The 17432-nt window shown below is 41.9% G+C and overlaps 1 protein-coding gene across 1 annotated transcript in view; it reads left to right on the forward strand.

The window, feature by feature from the left end:
- The window catches only part of GLI3 (GLI family zinc finger 3), a 277220-nt gene that overhangs the window by 87786 nt on the left and 172002 nt on the right, over positions 1–17432 (forward strand). Inside the window, exon 3 of the mRNA XM_063609636.1 lies at positions 2538–2780. Coding sequence (XP_063465706.1) covers positions 2538–2780 — 243 coding nt within the window. The remainder of the gene's footprint in view (positions 1–2537; positions 2781–17432) is intronic.

Raw genomic sequence — 17432 nt, forward strand, 5'->3', positions numbered from 1 at the left:
TTTGTTGGGTGAACTCTCATTAAGAAAATCATTGAGCTAAAAGGTACTCTCATTTCCACTCACCCTCCCCGCTCCGCCGCCCCGATTACCCTCCCGAGTTTATTCTCTCAAGAGGTTGGGGGAATGGTGGGAGGACTCTCTGGCCAGACCATAACCCATTCATTATTCAGTTATTTGTGAGGTTGGATTCAAATGCTCATCATAAACACATAGTTTTTTAAGACAGGGTTTATTATAGGGATGCTGTTTTAAGAGAAGAAAAGTTAATTTATTCTAGGACGATTAAGTCAAGGAAATCCTGTTTTAAACCTGGAACAGGTTAGCCGAGTTTGGTTATTCATCTTTCCCAGAGAATGCTAATTATGTGTCACAGCCCCCCTGAGGAAGGGTTTTCTGGCCTCCAAATGAAGGTCCCCTTCTACAGAATTTGCACCTCAGTGCTAGAAGTTCATTTCAGATTTAAGTTTGAAATAAAGCCTTTATACAGAGCACACATTAGTGGAAAATATGACTTGGGCCATTTGTAGGTTATAGGAATTTTTATAAAACTGACATAAGTTTTAGTGTTTTTGACACCCTTTTGCTTTTACATAACTGCAAAATTCTTATTCTATAGACTGTGGGTTTTCTGCTAATGAAGTACAAGGGTGACCTACTGCTTAAAAATATTAGTTAGAAGGGAAAATAAAAATGTATTTTATCTTTTGTAGTTTGTTTTAAAATTACCAGGAGCATGGTATGAATTGCTTTCATAGAGATCAATGTGAACATGTGGGATTACAGGATTTTTTTTTGTTTTTGTTTTTACTTGATAGATTAAACGTATAATTTACCCCTTAATTATAAAGTTTGGGATGAGGATCTGCACAAAACAATATTAAAATAGTATTTCACAGTTACCTTGTAGTAGTCAGCAAATTCTCTGTAAAGACCAAAACATACCTCATTGTCTTTTCTGTTCTGCAAGCCATTTGCTAAGGTAAGGAATATATTGCTTAGTTTTCAAGTCCTACACACAGGCAGAAAGACTAAACTTGCTGCTGGCTTTAGGTAGTTCAAGTCCTGAGTCAACATAAATAGTATTTGTTATTTTCAGTTTGTATTTTTATGCAAGTTTGTGTTTACAGTTCTACTTTCTTCTGAATTTGAACAGAGTTATGAAACTGCTAAAGCATTATTCTTCTGTTTATTGGGGGAGCCCTTAGTTAATCATATCTGCTTTATGGATTATTTTGAAGATAAATTTGTATATGAGAATAAGATGTGTTCAAGATCTGTTTTTCTAAAATGCACAATAATATTATTATTTATACCCAAATACAGTTTTTTTTTTTTTTTTTTAAGATAGGAATAGGAAACAGTTTTTACATCAGATGTCTAAGTGGTACCTGGACAGCAACTTTCTTTCCATCAGCACTTATCTGCCAGAGCACAGTCTGTTGATTAAATGTGGAACTTGTTTGGGAGCATGTAGTTTAGAGTTCATGTATGATTCAAAGAAATGAATCGTTCCACTTGTTGTGGGTTCACGTAGGCAGTGTGATTTAATTTTATGCATGGGTTCTTTGATCTGCTATTATAGAAAGGTCATCCAATCACATTTGCAGAGAACCATAGTGGAGAAATGGAAAGTTCTTACTGATCAAAGGGAACTGAAGTATTAGGAAACTGGAATACCAGCTGCATATGGAATTTCTTCAAGCTGTTTCTTACATGTTTGAAGAAATGTATGGACCCATCAGAGCATGAACACATATCAACATCCCCCACACCTTCCTTCCTCACCCTCAGAGCCATCTCGCACCTGGACTTTCAGTTTCACTCTGTTTTCCTCTTAGGTCTCAGCTTTGTTGTATGGACAGAAGCAGGAAGTATCTCACGAGAGGCTCTGTAGGTTTTCATGATTGGCACCTTTATCTCTTGTCACCAGTGAGTTTTCTATTCCATTTTTGGCTCTGTCAAATCTCTTGCTGGGTTACAAATCTGACTTAAAACAACAAAACCGCATAAACTTTTGGATAGCTTCCTAATAGGTCATTCTCTAGGAGCAAAGGCCCTACACCCCCTGGAGCAACCAGAGCCTCAGTGGGTAGCTGGAAGGACTTTGTGTCACCCCGGAGGCCCCGCGTCCCCAGGCAGGCAAAGGGAAGCTGGACATGCACAGTCTTAGATTGGCAAAGGTTTCAGTTCCACGTGGGACCTGCAAGATGTTGGCCAGCCCATGAACAGAAACTTCATGGGCAGACCCAGCTAGAAGCTGGTGATGCCAATTTGCCGACCCCTACATCTCAGTTTAATAGGCTCATTTCCTGCTCCCCTTCCTCCTTCCCTGTGTATTTGTACTTTGGACCCTCATTCATAAACAATTTTGTCTTGCAAAGATCCCGTCCCAGCCCTGTAGCTTTCAAAGTTGCCGTGAATAAGAAAGATACTTCTTTTCTGGGAGAGGGATATCGAGAATGAGACCTAATTGATCATGTTTTTTTAATTGCTCCTTAAAGTAGTTTACAGAGCTTTCATTTTTCTTCTTTCTTTAGAGGATGAAAGTCCTGGACAGACTTATCACAGAGAGAGAAGAAACGCAATCACTATGCAGCCACAGAATGTCCAGGGGCTCAGCAAAGTCAGTGAGGAACCTTCAACATCGAGTGACGAGAGGGCCTCATTGATCAAGAAAGAGATCCATGGGTCCCTGCCACACCTGGCGGAGCCCTCTGTGCCGTACCGCGGGACGGTGTTTGCCATGGACCCCAGGAATGGTTACATGGAACCCCACTACCGTAAGTGCCCATGCCAGTCAGCACTTGTTCAGGAGCTATGGGGAGGGCTGTGTGTGTGTGTGTGTGTGCTTTATGAAGTTTTGGCTTGTATAATTTATTAAAAGGGGTAATTTTTCTCTCCACTTTCCTTCTTACTTTCCCTACTTCCTTCCCATTCTTTTTAGAGAGAGATGTTTTCTTATATCTCTAAGCAACGTCAGTCTTCAGTGGGGCGGCCTTCAGGAAAGTGGTCCATTGGTGACTAATCCACATGAGACTTTTGTTTAGAAGTAGAACTAGAGTTACTCCAGCCAAACAGATGCTGCAGGAGAAAAATTTATTGTTATGAAGTTATGAAAGCAGGCTTCATTAAGAGAAGTGCTCTGCAGCCGCAATTCCCATTTTTAATGATTTTTTAATTTAATGATTTTGCCTATTCCCATTTTTGATGGTTTGTGAAAACAAAACTCTTTTAACAAATCTGTGCTAAATTCCTTAATATGGAAGATTTTTCTTTGTGTGCTGTATTTTCCTCTCTAACCAGCGTGCTAGACACATCAGAAGCTCCTTTCGCAGCACTAATCACTTTTAAGAAATTAACTAGGACTCTGAACTCAAGTATGGGATGATTTTCTCCAAAGGCAGAATATAAAGAAAAATGTATAAGGGTTGAGTTTATTTCTGCCCTGTTTCTAGTTAAAAAAAAAATACAATTTGGTTGTGGAGTAATGAAGTTCATATTGAGGTGCCAAATCTTGCAGCTCTTGATTACAGATTTATCACCTTGCCAGGATTCAGACTTGCCATTTAACCTTCCCGACTCCAATGCCAGATGATCTATTGAGCTCCAGTGAGGGGGACTGGTTTGTGTTTCCCCTTTTCCACATCATTCAGAAATTTTAGTGTTTTAAGGCAAAAGGTCATTAGCCAGATGACTGATTAGTGAGGACAGCTGATTAGTGCATGTTTTTTTGCTCAAGAAAGTGCCCAGGATAAAAGCTAATTTCATCCCTTCATTAGTTGGCTTGCAGCAAAGGGGAATGCTCACTCCTCAGATCAAAGGGCCTCGCATAACCTTAAGTCTCAGCAACCGCTACCCCACACCGCCCAACCAGATTATATTGTTGGAAAAGATGGAAGCTACATTATTTTTTTTAAGTGGAGAGAGCATTTTTAAAAAGTGGTCAGAAGCACGGAGGGTAGTTTTCTGGATTCTTCTAAGCTTTTGAAAAAGGTTACAACTTTTCTGTTTCAAAAGTGCTGGTCAGTCTTATTTCCGTAGATACAGAAATAAGGAGGAAGGCTATTGGGCTTGTTCCTTCCTTCATTCAGGGTTTACTTAGTTTTATTTTATTCATCCTTCTTTTTAGTAATGAAGGTTTAAAATAGTCTTGGTAGGCTTTTTCTCTGAGCACATTCTTAAGTTTTCTGCATTGTATTTTTATTTGTGAGTCTCTTTTAAACATCACCCACGCAGAAAATGTGAGGGACTCCTACATGCTTTCTAGCTATATTTATAGACCCTGGTAGTAGACTTACTTTTTAAGAAAAATTCGGGCTAGACTCTTAGCCAAAGCTCCCTGCATTGTTTTTGTTCTTATGTGTGAACACAAACTTTTCCCATCTCATATTTATGTTTTGTTGTCTTTTCAAGATGCCCACTAATTAGTGAGGTATTTAATTAGTCAGGGCAGCTGATGAGTACTTCTTTTTTGGCTGACAGTAGTGAGCAGATAACCGTTAACTTTCTCTCTGTGCCATTCAACTTGAAGCTTGTTCTTGGTTCGTTTGTTTTAACGGTTTCCCCCATTGAATCTTCCCGTCCTCTGAGGGGCTGGGAGCTCTCTACACCTGGGACCCTTGTCCTCCCTCAGCGGTGCAAGTGGGACCCATCTTCTGGACCTCCAATGTCCTACTAACTAATGATGGGCACGGGAGAGCTCTTAGGGGGATCTGAATTCATTCATCACTCTGTTTTGAGGTTACAGCATTCACGGTGGTTTATTCGTTAGATTTTCCCACAATATTGTCCAAATCAGTGTTACAATTATGTGATAACTTATAAACTGTATAAGTTGTCTGTAACCAAATGGCAAATACAATTTTGACCTACCATCCCAATGTACTCCCTAAATTGGTCATAAATTACATTATTATATAGATAATATGGACGGGAAGTCCTAAAGACTGCATAGATTGGCTCAACGCTCGGGAATTTGGGTTCAACGTCCAGCTTTGTCACCTGCTGGCTGTGTGACCTTGACAAGTGTGCTCATCCCTCTAGCAATCCTTTCCTTACTATGGGATAGGGTGATAATATAACTGCCTGCTCCATGGTGTTCTTGTGGAAATTGAGACAATGCAAATAAAGTATTAACTAAGATCTCTGGCACATGGTAAGTGCCTCAAAAGTAATAAAGTAGTTCTTCTCTGCTTTCTCTTCCTCCTTCTCCTCTTTTTTTTCCTTCTCTTCTACGTCATCATCCTCGTCATCATTGTCATCATCATCAATATGTGATAAGTTGACTCTCTAAGTCATGTTTGTGAGGGTTGCACTTGTATTTGATTCAGTGTACACTTTTTTTTTTTCTTTCTTTCTTGCCGGACCTGGTCACCTGCTTGCCTGAGACCAGTTTCTTCTATAACACAGATTAGGAATTGAGCAAACTGCAAACCTGTAACTGTGGTGTGGTTAGAGCTGTGCACTGTGGCCTTCTGTACATAATCTTTTCTCAGTCAACCTCAGTAGATCAACCATAATTTTTTTCTGTTTTGTAAGTGAAGAAATTGTAAAGATTTTAAATGAGTTTGAGAAGTGTTAACATTTTAAATTCTTAGCAGAAAGTGTTTTATGTAACAAATGCAAACTTTAATACATGCAGGAACATAAAAGATACAGTATTATTTATTCATATTGAATATTTAAAGACATCCTAAACTAAGCCTCAGCATCATATGGGACGTGACTTTACTTTTTCTTTAGAACTCTGTTGGATTACTTAATCTCCTACCAGTATCACAAGTATTTTTTAAGATACTTTATAATAAAATCTATATGCTCACATGGATTTAATTATCCAGGCAAAGCTAATGATTGATGTGAACTGAAGGTGATAAATTTTCCATGAATTTTTTAGTGTATGAAGAAATACCCTCCTTTTAAAATGAGACATACGGTTTTGGTCACATTTGTTTATCTTGTGGGCATAGCTTGTCTCAGTCGTGGGCCCTGTCAACAACACAAGCGCACTGCAGACCTTCAGTAGCTCAAGTTCAGAAACATCTTTTTAGGCCATTCCCCTTGCCCTTGAGTTATTTGCTAGCTCTGCTGAGCCGGTCAAAAGAAAAGACTCCTCTAATCCAGTGGGCTGGCCATGTGAACACTCACAGCAATTCCTTCATTTCTCTGTGGTTGGAAATTGTAGACTTTCCAAGATGCCTAATTTGTGTTTCTATATATATGAACTTTGTATTTCTAAAGTGTGGGCAGGCTTCCTGTAAGACCGGAAAAGGGAAAACCGTTTTTGGTTTTTTTTTTCCCCTTCAGAAGGACATCTGTAAAATTTTTATTGCACAAGATTTTATTATATTTGGGTATGCAATGTTGCGTCTTCAGAAATTGTAGTTAGGCAAAAATCAAAGTATTTTAGGTTTTGTGGCTTAAAAAAAAAGAGAAAAAAGAAAACTCAGGGACAGCGGGCACTTCAAACATTCACAGCATATGTTTAGAATAAAATCTCCCGGGGGGATACGGGGTATTCTGTCATGAAGGGTCGCAGTGAATGGGCTGTATATCAAGGCGCAAAAGTAGACGTTTTAGATGCATGACTCAGACATGGCGTGGTGTTGACAGGCTTTCGGCTACAGGATCACTGGTGCTTTATAATTTGGGGGAGCGTGGTAGGGGTTAGACTGGAGGACCTGATCTTCTTGTATCAGAGTCAGGGTAAGAAGCCCCATCCTCTGCCCAAAGATTCCTCAGCAATTTTCTTCTGCCCGTGCTCTGTCTGTAGCCCGGTATTTCCAACCGCCATCTCTCCCTGCTTTCATTGACTGCCATGCATTTATCTTCTATAAACTTTCAAAGGCAGGTGACATAATAGTTAAAGCATTCCTGTACCCTGGCCGACACTTAACTTTTATTCACTTCCCTTTTACAGAAAACATGTGTTGCATTGTCTTCTGTCTTACTGTCAAGAGTCTAGTTTTTAAACTCTTCCTGCAGGGATCTTTGTGCAAAGTTTCTCGGATTCACTAGTCATGTCACATTATAGGGTCTCTGCTGGTTTTGGTAAAGGGGGCAGAAAGATGCCTCCTTTTTAAAAAATTTCAGGTCTCCTTTACAGTTTTGTAGTTGTGTGAAGGCTGCTTTTCTTCTGCCCCCAACTGCTCCTAAGCAGTAATTCTTCATGGAAAATATGATTCATTCTTCCATGCAAATGCTTTGATTGAAAACATACCACTGGTATTCTTCCTATGTTCCCCAGCTCAGATGACAGAACTATTGGTTGCTAATTAGCAAAACCTGAGGAATTAGCTTAAAGAAAAAACCCTGAATTTTTAATTGGCTTGCATTTATTTTCTGTGGAAGGCTGTTGTGCTAAGCCCACTTGCATTCTTGTGTGCTAAAAATCTGCATAGAATTTTTTTCTACCTGTCTGTCTTTATATTAGGTGACTTTCCACATCCCTTTAGAAATACATCTTCTGAGTGAATGGAAGAGAGGATGTATATTTTACATATTTAATAGGTACACCTGCTCATACTTCCCTCTCTTACTATCCAAGTGTCATCTTGAGACTGTGAGAGACAAAAATGCCTAAGAGGCATAAATGAACAGTTTTGTCTTGACCAAACTGCAAAGGCAGTGACAGTTCCCTGAGCCCTTAGTTCGCTTCTCATCCAGACTGTCTTTTACCTCTTTGGAGAACAGTTGATGAACCAATCAGAAATGCTTTGTTTTTTTCCCCCCTTTGAAAATTAGATTGTTTAACCAGAAAGACTGATGTTGGGTCACACCCTGGGGGCTTTGCTAGGTCTCTTGCTTCCTAGGCTGTTAGTCTTGAATTGCAGTAAGAGCTGGAGTGAGGAGATCCAAACAAGTCCATGAACCTTTGCAAAACTGTTATTTGTGAGCTTGAGAATAGCTCCCTGCTTATTCTTGTATTTCTCTTAGAAATTCAATAGAATGGCCTGGCTTTCTTTTAGTAATCCAGAGGTAATGTTTTAAGACTAGAAACAGTGAGCCCTTACATAGACTTTTTTTTTTTTTTTTTTTTTTTTGAGACAGAGTCTTGCTCTCACCCAGGCTGGAGTGCAGTGGCGCGATCTCGGCTCACTGCAAGCTCCGCCTCCCAGGTTCACACCATTCTCCTGCCTCAGCCTCCCGAGTAGCTGGGACTACAGGCGCCTGCCACCACACCCGGCTAATTTTTTTTGTGTATTTTTTAGTAGAGATGGGGTTTCACCATGTTAACCAGGATCCATAGACTTTTACAGAGCTGCATTGCAAGACAACTTCGAGCAAAGCAGTACAGATTTAGGGATAATTCTTAGTGTTCCAGATTTGAACTGTTGCCAGTGAATCTTGACTACTCTTGTGCCTGATGCGACCGTGAGTCTGTGTATCTCTGTTTTAGGAGATAGTGAATGAAACTGGAAACCAACAGTGGGAAAAGTCCTTGTAGCATTTAGAAAAATTTGTTAACAATTTTATTCATCAATTTTGAGGGTAAATTTATTACAGGAGACTGGGAGAAGCTTGAAGACCACCCAGGTCAGGAAGAGAAAGAAAAGACCAAGAGAGATCACATTTTTCTAGAGAAAATCACTTAGCCCCTTAGTGCACTGGTCCAGTCCTCTCTTCCCCTGCTGCCCGGCACTGTTCTCTTCTACAGCGACTCAGCTCCCATTGGCCACTGCTCTGGTGCTGGCCCTGCCCTTGTTGCCCTGCTTGTATAGTTGTTTCTCCTGGACCAGTTACTTGCTTTCTCTTTGCCTTGAAATCCTGCTTATGTTTAAAGACCTATCTAACAACCCACCTCCTTGGAAAGTCTAGGAGCCATCTTACAAGGATATTTTCCTACCATGGACACTTGAGTAGTCATGTCATTCTCACCTTTAAACACATCACAGCTACTTCCTTCTGTTGCCCCTACCTGGCGGCCCAACCTCCTTTGGAATAATGTGATTAGTCCAAGGCAGTACTTACTTTCTGTGGACACCAAAACTCCTAGGGTAGAACTTGTGGACTCGTGCGTGCCACCATAGGGCAGAGATGTTGGGAGCTGCTCGGATACTTATCACAGTCACCATGGAGGTGGAATTCCAGGTGACCCATGCTCACAGGCTGCCCATCAGAGTGGCTTCTTGACCACCTGAAGAGACATTGCTGTTTCTGCTTCCCTTCCACAATTTAGTTATTGTACACAACCTCTGATCCAAACTTAGCCACCTAATCTTTCCTGAGAGCAGGCAGTGTACAAAGTATTTATGGTACATTTGTATATTTGTAAAATCTGCATTTTTTTATTTTTTATTTTTGAGGCAGAGTCTCGCTTTGTCACCCAGGCTGAAGGGCAGTGGTGCCATCTTGGCTCACCGCAACCTCCGCCTCCCAGGTTCAACCCATTCTCCTGCCTCCACCTCCCAAGTAGCTGGGATTACAGACATGCGCCACCTCGCCTGGCTAATTTTTATATTTTTAGTAGAGACAGCGTTTTGCCATGTTGTCCAGGCTGGTCTTGAGCTCCTGACCTCAGGTGATCCACCTGCCTAAGCCTCCCAAAATGCTGTGATTACAGGCGTGAGCCACCTCACCGGCATAAGGGAGGGACTTCGATTCCTTGGAATAAGCTGGCAGTTCATTCATAGACTTGGATGGGGACCCTAATTTTAAATACTGTAAGATTAACACAGGAGAGCTGCCTCTCTTCCATGACACCCATCTGACATCGAACAAGTAGGTATTTTCCCTGTAGTTAAGGTTAGCATGATGTTTGTTTGCGTTTTTCCAAATTTCAGTGATGTATCTTGTCTTCAACAGCCTCTAGGCAATTCATATTTTGGTAACATCTTCCCAACTTAGCATCCAAGTATGCGTCTGATCCATGTTAATAGGAGGCCCCATCTGCAACTCAGTTCAGGATCATGAATCCAGTTGCTTAAAGATTCCATGTAATTATTTATCTTTTGTAATTTGGCACCCACCCAAATGGCACTTTTTTAGTAGTTGCTTGTGGTTTCTTTCCCTCCGCCCTTTCCCTCCCTGTTTCATTCCTTCCTTCCCTGCTAGAGTAAAGCATGAGAAACAGCAACTCTTGCCATTTCATAGCCATCTGCTAACAACTTTCCCTCCCGCTTTCTTAATAGAGGCAACATTATCCTGGGCCCTCCTCCTTTTTCTTGTATAATTAAAGAATGTTACCTTTGATGTCTCTTGAAGCTGCAATCTCCCATCCTGCCTTAGCTTTCTTGATCTCATACCTATAAATTTGTGCTGTATCTTCATAGTTCTTAGGGAAAGGGCTTGATTTTCCTCTGTGTGCTGTTCACAGTTTGGGTTAATTTAGAGTAACTGATCTGGCATTTTATTGCTCTCTTCTCCCTGTCTTCTGATACACTTTGGATTCTTGTTGTACTCTTTGAAAAGGATCCAACTTCCTGAATTCTTTAAGCTATTAAATTTGGGTCTCTCCTAAAATGGACTGTTCTCATCATCCTAATGTCTTCACTTCTTTTGAGGGGGCCAGGCTTTTCATTAACCTCAGTTTTTCAATGAGTTTCTTCTTCTTAGAACAAAATAAAGCAAGATTCCATTTGATTCCTTCAGTTATTTATTTTTGTGTTCATTCTGTTAGTCATGTGTTAATTGAGCATCTGCTTATTGAGTGTTGCCTAAGTGCTAAACAGTGTTGAACAAAATGAGCAAGTGCCTGCTTCTGTGGAGCTTTAGGCCATGGAAAAGTCAATACAAGGGAGCTGTCAGGGGAGAGAGAGTGAAGAGTCCTTTGGGAGTAGGTGAGGGACTTACCCAGCCTTGGCAGTCCAGAAGGCCTCCTGGAGGAGGTGACATCTGAAAGAGGTGAGGAAAGAGTAATCTAGGCAAAAAGGAGCATTTGTCAAGGCCTGGAGGCCAAAGGAAGAACTGACACCTGCAGGACTTGAGAAAGATCTTTGTGATTGGAGGGTGAATTTCAGGAGGGGAGTGGCAAAGACAGGGCTCAAGAGGTCCAGGCCATCAAGCTTCTGTGAGGAGCTGTTTGTTTCTCTCCTGCAAGAATCTGGGGTGATTACTAAGACTTGTTCTATGGCCCTTTGTATATTTAAACAGACCTTTGGGTTCCCCATGACTTACCCAGAATTTCTCCATTGCAGAATTGAATTCACCCCTGCTTTCAATTTGACAGCGTGCGACTCTATCACAGGGCTCCCCTCCCAGGTGTCCCTGGCTGGGCTACTGTCTCACTAGTCTTTAAGGATGTGCTGCTGCATCCCTTTGTGTAGCAGGTCATATATATTTTTTTGAGATAGAGTTTGGCTCTTGTTGCCCAGGCTGGAGTGCAATGGTGTGCTCTCGGCTCACCGCAACCTCCACTTCCCGGGTTCAAGTGATTCTCTTGCCTCAGCCTCCTGAATAGCTGGGATTACAGGCATGAGCCACCATGCCCTGCTAATTTTGTATTTTTAGTAGAGATGGAGTTTCACCATGTTGTCCAGGCTAGTCTTGAACTCCTGACCTCAAGTGATCTGCCCGTTTCGGCCTCCCAAAGTGCTGGGATTACAGGCGTGAGCCACCACGCCCAGCCAGCAGGTCATATTTTTTCTTCAAGACAAGACAATTTATTTTTACTTGTTCTCAACTGCTGAGCTGTTCTGTAATAGGTAACCCCAATCACCACAATATCTTGATCACAAACTGCAAATAAAAAACATAGGAAATAACTGTGGCTTCATTCCTAAAGAATTAATAGTGTTCTGTATCAAGGCACATTTTAATTTCCACTTACAGTGTTCAAAATGAAAAAAAAAAAAAAAAGCATTGAGTTTTATTTCATTAGAAAACTCCCAAATGCCCTCACATCAGTCAAGCTAGAGAAATTATGCAGCGGGGCCACGCTGAGGTTGGAGATAGGGCCCAGAAATAACCAAGTGAAATTCAGCTGGGAAATTTAGTAGCTAACACCACCAGGGGAGCATGAGAACAAAGACTGGCATTAGTGGAATGAGCCTGCAATCCAGCCAGGACTGAAAGAGTCTCAGGGGAGAGGGTGGGACCCCAGAGGAGACTTGTGCCTGCTCCCTAGGGAGCCGCAGGCCTAATCAGTGGACATTGTGAGGATCAGAGGGAGCCCACTCTAGGAAGTGGGGTGTTTACCTCGTCCACTGGGGGGACCCAGATCTGCATCCTGATTGTGCTTCTGTCTTGTGAGTGGAGTAAAAGGAGGTGCCTGTTTCCTAGGTAATTTAGAGAAGAGCAGAGAAGTGCACGTGGGGGATGCTGAGAAGCAAATGCCAGCTCTTCTTTTGGTTTGCTTTCGTGGAATAAGCCTGTTCTCAAATGGGGCAAGATTTCACATTTCCTTTCCCTTCCCCTACCCCTGTGTCTCCTCTTTGTAAGAAATTTATTCCCTCCTCCCCCAGGGGTGAAGGGAAACTAACATACAATGGTAGCTTTCCTGTGACCTCACTCCCTGCTAGAGGATCTGTGATCCACTCCAACTTGGTGTCTGTGATCCCAGCTTGGCTCGGTGAACCTGACCAAGTGGGTTGACCTTTTGATCAAATGTGCAGTTTACCTCTCATATATAGGTCTGTGAGATGCATTTTTATGTAGCCTCTATCTTTTACCATGAATGATGTTTTAAATGTAGTATGCGTTTATCATGTTGCCACAGATCGATGATGTGGGAGATAGTGAACAGTTGGAGACACCTGAGTGCCTCTGGGGAACTCAGCCCTTCTGATAACACTGCTGACGTGACCTGCCTCGAGTCTCACTCCATTGAGTACATGATGCATGATATTTATTTTCATTAAAAAACTTTGTGCAGTTTTTTGAGAGCCTGCTGTGAGTCAGACACTATTCTAGGTCCTGAGGGGTCAGCGTTTGCCAAAACAAATCAGGTTCTTGTTCTCAAAGCTGACATACTAGCCGGAAGAGACATACAGCAAACACCTAGGCAGAGCCTTAACAAGAAGATACAGGTTGAGTATTCCTTATCTGAAATGCTTAAGACTAGCAGTGTTTTAGATTTCAGATTCTGAATATTTGCATATATAGAATGAGATATCTTGGAGATGAAATCCAAGTCCACACACACAGTTTATTTATTGTGAAGATTATATATACCTTTTCCACACAGTCTTAAGGCGATTTTATGCAGTGTTTTAAAACAATTTTATGCATGAAACAATTTTAGCTGCATTTTGACTATGACCCATCACATGAGGTCGGTCAGGTGTGGAATTTTTCACCTGTGGCATCATCTCAGCTCTCAGAGTTTTGGATTTTGGAGCATTTCAGATTTTCGGATTAGGGATACTCAACCTATAGCTGGTGGTGCTCTGAGGATAATAAACCAGGTGATGTGAGAGAGAGAGACTTGGGTAGGAATGTTGTGCCTTAGGTCAGGTGGGTGGGGCAGGGAAAGCCTTGCTCAGGAGGTGTCTTTGCAGCCAGAATAACTGAATAAAAAAAGAGAAGCTGCCCTGGGAGATCTGAGGGAGAGCATTCTACTGAAAGGTTTGCTGTGAGAAAGTACCAGGAGCAGAGAGCATGCCAGCGTGGTCACTGGCCAGGGAGTGGGACAGTGGGGGGAGATGAGATTGAGGGACCTCGTGGGCCAACAAAGAGCCAGTGGGAGAAGTGTTGTGATTTGATTTTTGTTTCAGGACTGTCACTCTGGCTGGTGTGCAGTGACTCTTGTGAGGGTGTGGAATGTGGAATCAGGGAGGTGACTTAGCAGGCTGCTGTTGCAGTGGCCCAGGTGGGAAATGATCCCTGCTGAAATGATAGCCAGCAGAAATCAAGCTCTCTGTTTGCACCACAATGTTATGCCATGGGCTTTGCTCTTGAAGTCACTAAATCCCCACAAAACAACCTTATGAGTGGTTGTCATGATTTTCCCCTTCGACATATGAGGAAACTGAGACCCAGTAAATCTAAGTAGGTTGTCCATTTTTACATGGTTTGGAAGTGGCTGAACTGAGGTTTGAACCCGGTTTATTGGCTCCAGAGCTCAGATTCTTCACGCATGTCCCATAACGGATGAGATTTCAAAATGGTAGTCCAGACCTGTGCAAGAGCCTGGCTAGGGTGGCAGTGGTTCGGGATCAGCCCAGCTGGGGAGTGCTTGGAAACTATGTCCTGGAACCCAGGTGGTGGCATTGCCAGTTTTGATGGGCAGGGGTTTGGAGTACAAGTGTGTAGAATCAGGGAAGGCAGGCTGAATGGCACTTCGGTGTCCAGGCTTTGTTCACATGCATCCCAGTGTCAGAGAGGCAGGAACTGGTCCTTGCTACCTCTACCCTCCCTGTGCTCCAGGTGTTGGGTTGTAGGGGAGAATGAGATGTTTCTTCTTATTTTGTTAACTGATATTTTGCAAAGAACTTAACATTACCTTGCTAGAAGTTAAAAATGGGGAAGCCTGCGGCCCTCTCTGTGCCCCCATGTTTTGGAGGATGTAAGAGTTGGTACACAGTAGTAATCACCACCACAGGCCATATGTGTGATATTTCCCATGTGCCAAGCACTGGGCTGAGGACCTCATTATGTGATCTCCTTTAGTTTTCACACAAACTCATTTAGCACTTGAATTATAATTATGGAGACTATACAGCCTGCTCATGGTGCTGGTTTGAGTCTGGACTCCAGACCTCGGCTTTGTGACTGAGAAAGGGAGGCCTACGTGCATTCCTTTTCTAGCTGTCTTGTAAAACGTTGTCCTTCTCACCGTGTTCCTGTTGCCCCCACATCTGCTTCGTCGATGGTGCAGTGGCTTTTGGAAGATGGGCTGTCTCTTTGGATCAAAGATCTTAATTCATTATGTGAAATCTCAGTTCTCAAGAACAGCTTGTATAATAACTGGAGCTTTCACATGTCAACAGATAATACAAGACAGTATCTGGCCCTACCTAGGCATTTTTGGGGACCAGCTCTACCAGCCATACAGAGTCCACTGTAAGATCCTTAACTGTCTCTATATGTGGTTCTACACAGGGCTGCAAACCACCCTGCTCCACCCAGGGGAGGAGGTGGTGGGAAGAGAGTATCTCCTTTGTTTATAAATATACTTAATGCTTACATGTGGCTGGGGGAGAGAAAGAGGAAAAAAAGTGAGAGAGAGAGAGAAAACAGTTTTTTTCCACAAAGGCGTCTTGGTATCCAACAGTCCCACTAATATGAACAGTTCATGTCTCCTGATTTTGGTGTCTCAGATAAACTAAAAGAATCTTAAGCATGATGAAGAGGTTGGAGGAATGATTTATGAGAAAAGATGAAAAGGACTGAGTATAGATAGCAGGGCCCATGCAGGCTAAAGACAGACATGGAAATTCTCAACCAATAACTTAAAGAAATAAATGCTAAGGAAGGCCAAGACTGACACAGAGAGCTCTGAGTAGAAAATCTGTGAAAACAGCAAGGAGAAGACCACTGGGATCCCTTCCTGTCTCTGGGACCTGCAAGTGGTACTGATACTTGCTTTAAAGACAAATATGAGATACCTGCCTGGATCTGTGTAAAGCAATGTTTCAGGGGACTTGATTTGACCTGAGATATATCTGGTCTGTGAAATAAAGATACATGTTGTGACAATGCTCTCTTGCTACATCAGGAAAATAAGAAAAGGCAACATTGAGATTTTTAAGAGTGACTATAATACTCTGAGATATAGCTAGCTAGAATAGTCTAAAGATCATAAAAAATTGCTACAAGACTTTTAGAGAAGACAGAGGGATGAATTTTTAGATTTTTTTATTGGTTCCCCAACATTAATTGAGCTCCACACACAATAGAATAAAAGGTTTGACCTTAGCGTTCTAGATTTTATAATTTGGGGAGAGAAAATAAGAAACAACACATGCAATAATGAAGTTGCATATCAACAAGTGTAAAATAGCAAGATGAAAGGCAGGACCTAGATCTGGTGACGGTGATTTCAGATTCCAAGGGGGTTTTTACAATAGATCTTTGACTCCATGGCAAATTTAAATCCAGTATGAAATTCTCCTAATTAACATTTCCCTTCTTCCTTCCAAATATCAAATTTATGGACTCTGAGAAATTCACATAACACATATGCCGATGCTGCATTTTCTTTCTGCTTGATCTGTTCCAGCTGTTATTAAGTTTAATGCCTGACTTTCATTAATTTATGAGGAGTTGTGAACTGCAGTCTGAAATGCTCCCCTGAATTTTAGAGTTTTCTTGCAGGAAAAATTTCATGTGAGCTCATCCTGACCCTTGCTAATATTTCAGCCAAGCACATAGTTTATTGTCTAATGACCTTTCAGGGCCCTTCAGTGATGTTGGCACGTGCTGTCATATTCTGAGGGTGGTGCACGGCTAGTCTTTGTCAGTGTTGATTTCATTCTGCCTCATACCTGATTTATCAAACCTGAGAGCCCACAGCATGCCTAATTTAGCACATAGTTCCTGTCCCCAAAATCTAATAAGCTCATAAGTAATAAATTTTCTGGGTTTTTGTGAGCTTGCCCTCTGATCTAGGGTAGTTAAAAGTTGCGTTTGGCATGTTTTGTTTACCATAGCAGCTACGGAAAATGCCCTTTTCCTTTCTTCTGTGTTTTCTCATGGGTTTATAGTAACAAGGGACTGATTCTAGGACACGAATCGTTCAGGTTTTTGGTTGTTAACGCTAGATGTTTCTCATACATGAGTCCTTCTCATGCATAGTTATTTGAAGTTAATATTTCATATTGGTGACCATGTATTCTTATGTCTGGGAGCACAGCCATCAGACTGCTGGACTGCGTGTGAAATAGCCTACTTGAGATGTTATCCCTGGGGACTACCTACCCCACTGCCATGACAAAAGAGTTTTGAGACTCACCTTAGAGTTCCTTTTTGGAAATGTATGCTAATAGGATTTTTTTTTTCTTTTTTTTTTTTTTTGAGACAGAGTCTCGCTCTGTTGCCCAGGCTGGAGTGCAGTGGCACAATCTCGGCTCATTGTAACCTCCACCTCCCAAGTTCAACCAATTCGTCTGCCTCAGCCTCCCAAGTAGATGGGATTAGGGGCACGCGCCACCATGCCAGCTAATTTTTGTATTTATAGTAGATACGGTGTTTCACCGTATTGTTCAGGCTGGTCTCGAACTCCTGACCTCAGGTGATCTGCCTGCCTGGGCCTCCCAAAGTGCTAGGATTATAGGCAGGAGCCACCACGCCCAGCTAGGATGTTCTTAATTTTTTTTTTTCCTTTTGGTAATGGTGCAGCCTGTTCCTTTGATGCCACACTCCTGCTATTAATCTTCAGATTTTCTGAAGTGTCTCTCTCATAATGAGCCACCAGGTGAGCAAGACTCTAAAGCACAGTTTTTTTTTTTTTCTGCTGCTTTCTATCCAGAGTATTAAGATTCTAATTAGAAACTCTATTATACAGAGCTTGATAGGAAAGCTGTGATTGGCCCCTTTCCTGAGAAGAGTCAGGA

The sequence above is a fragment of the Symphalangus syndactylus genome, chromosome 9, assembly GCF_028878055.3.
Source record: "Symphalangus syndactylus isolate Jambi chromosome 9, NHGRI_mSymSyn1-v2.1_pri, whole genome shotgun sequence".
Taxonomy (NCBI): Eukaryota; Metazoa; Chordata; class Mammalia; order Primates; family Hylobatidae; genus Symphalangus; species Symphalangus syndactylus.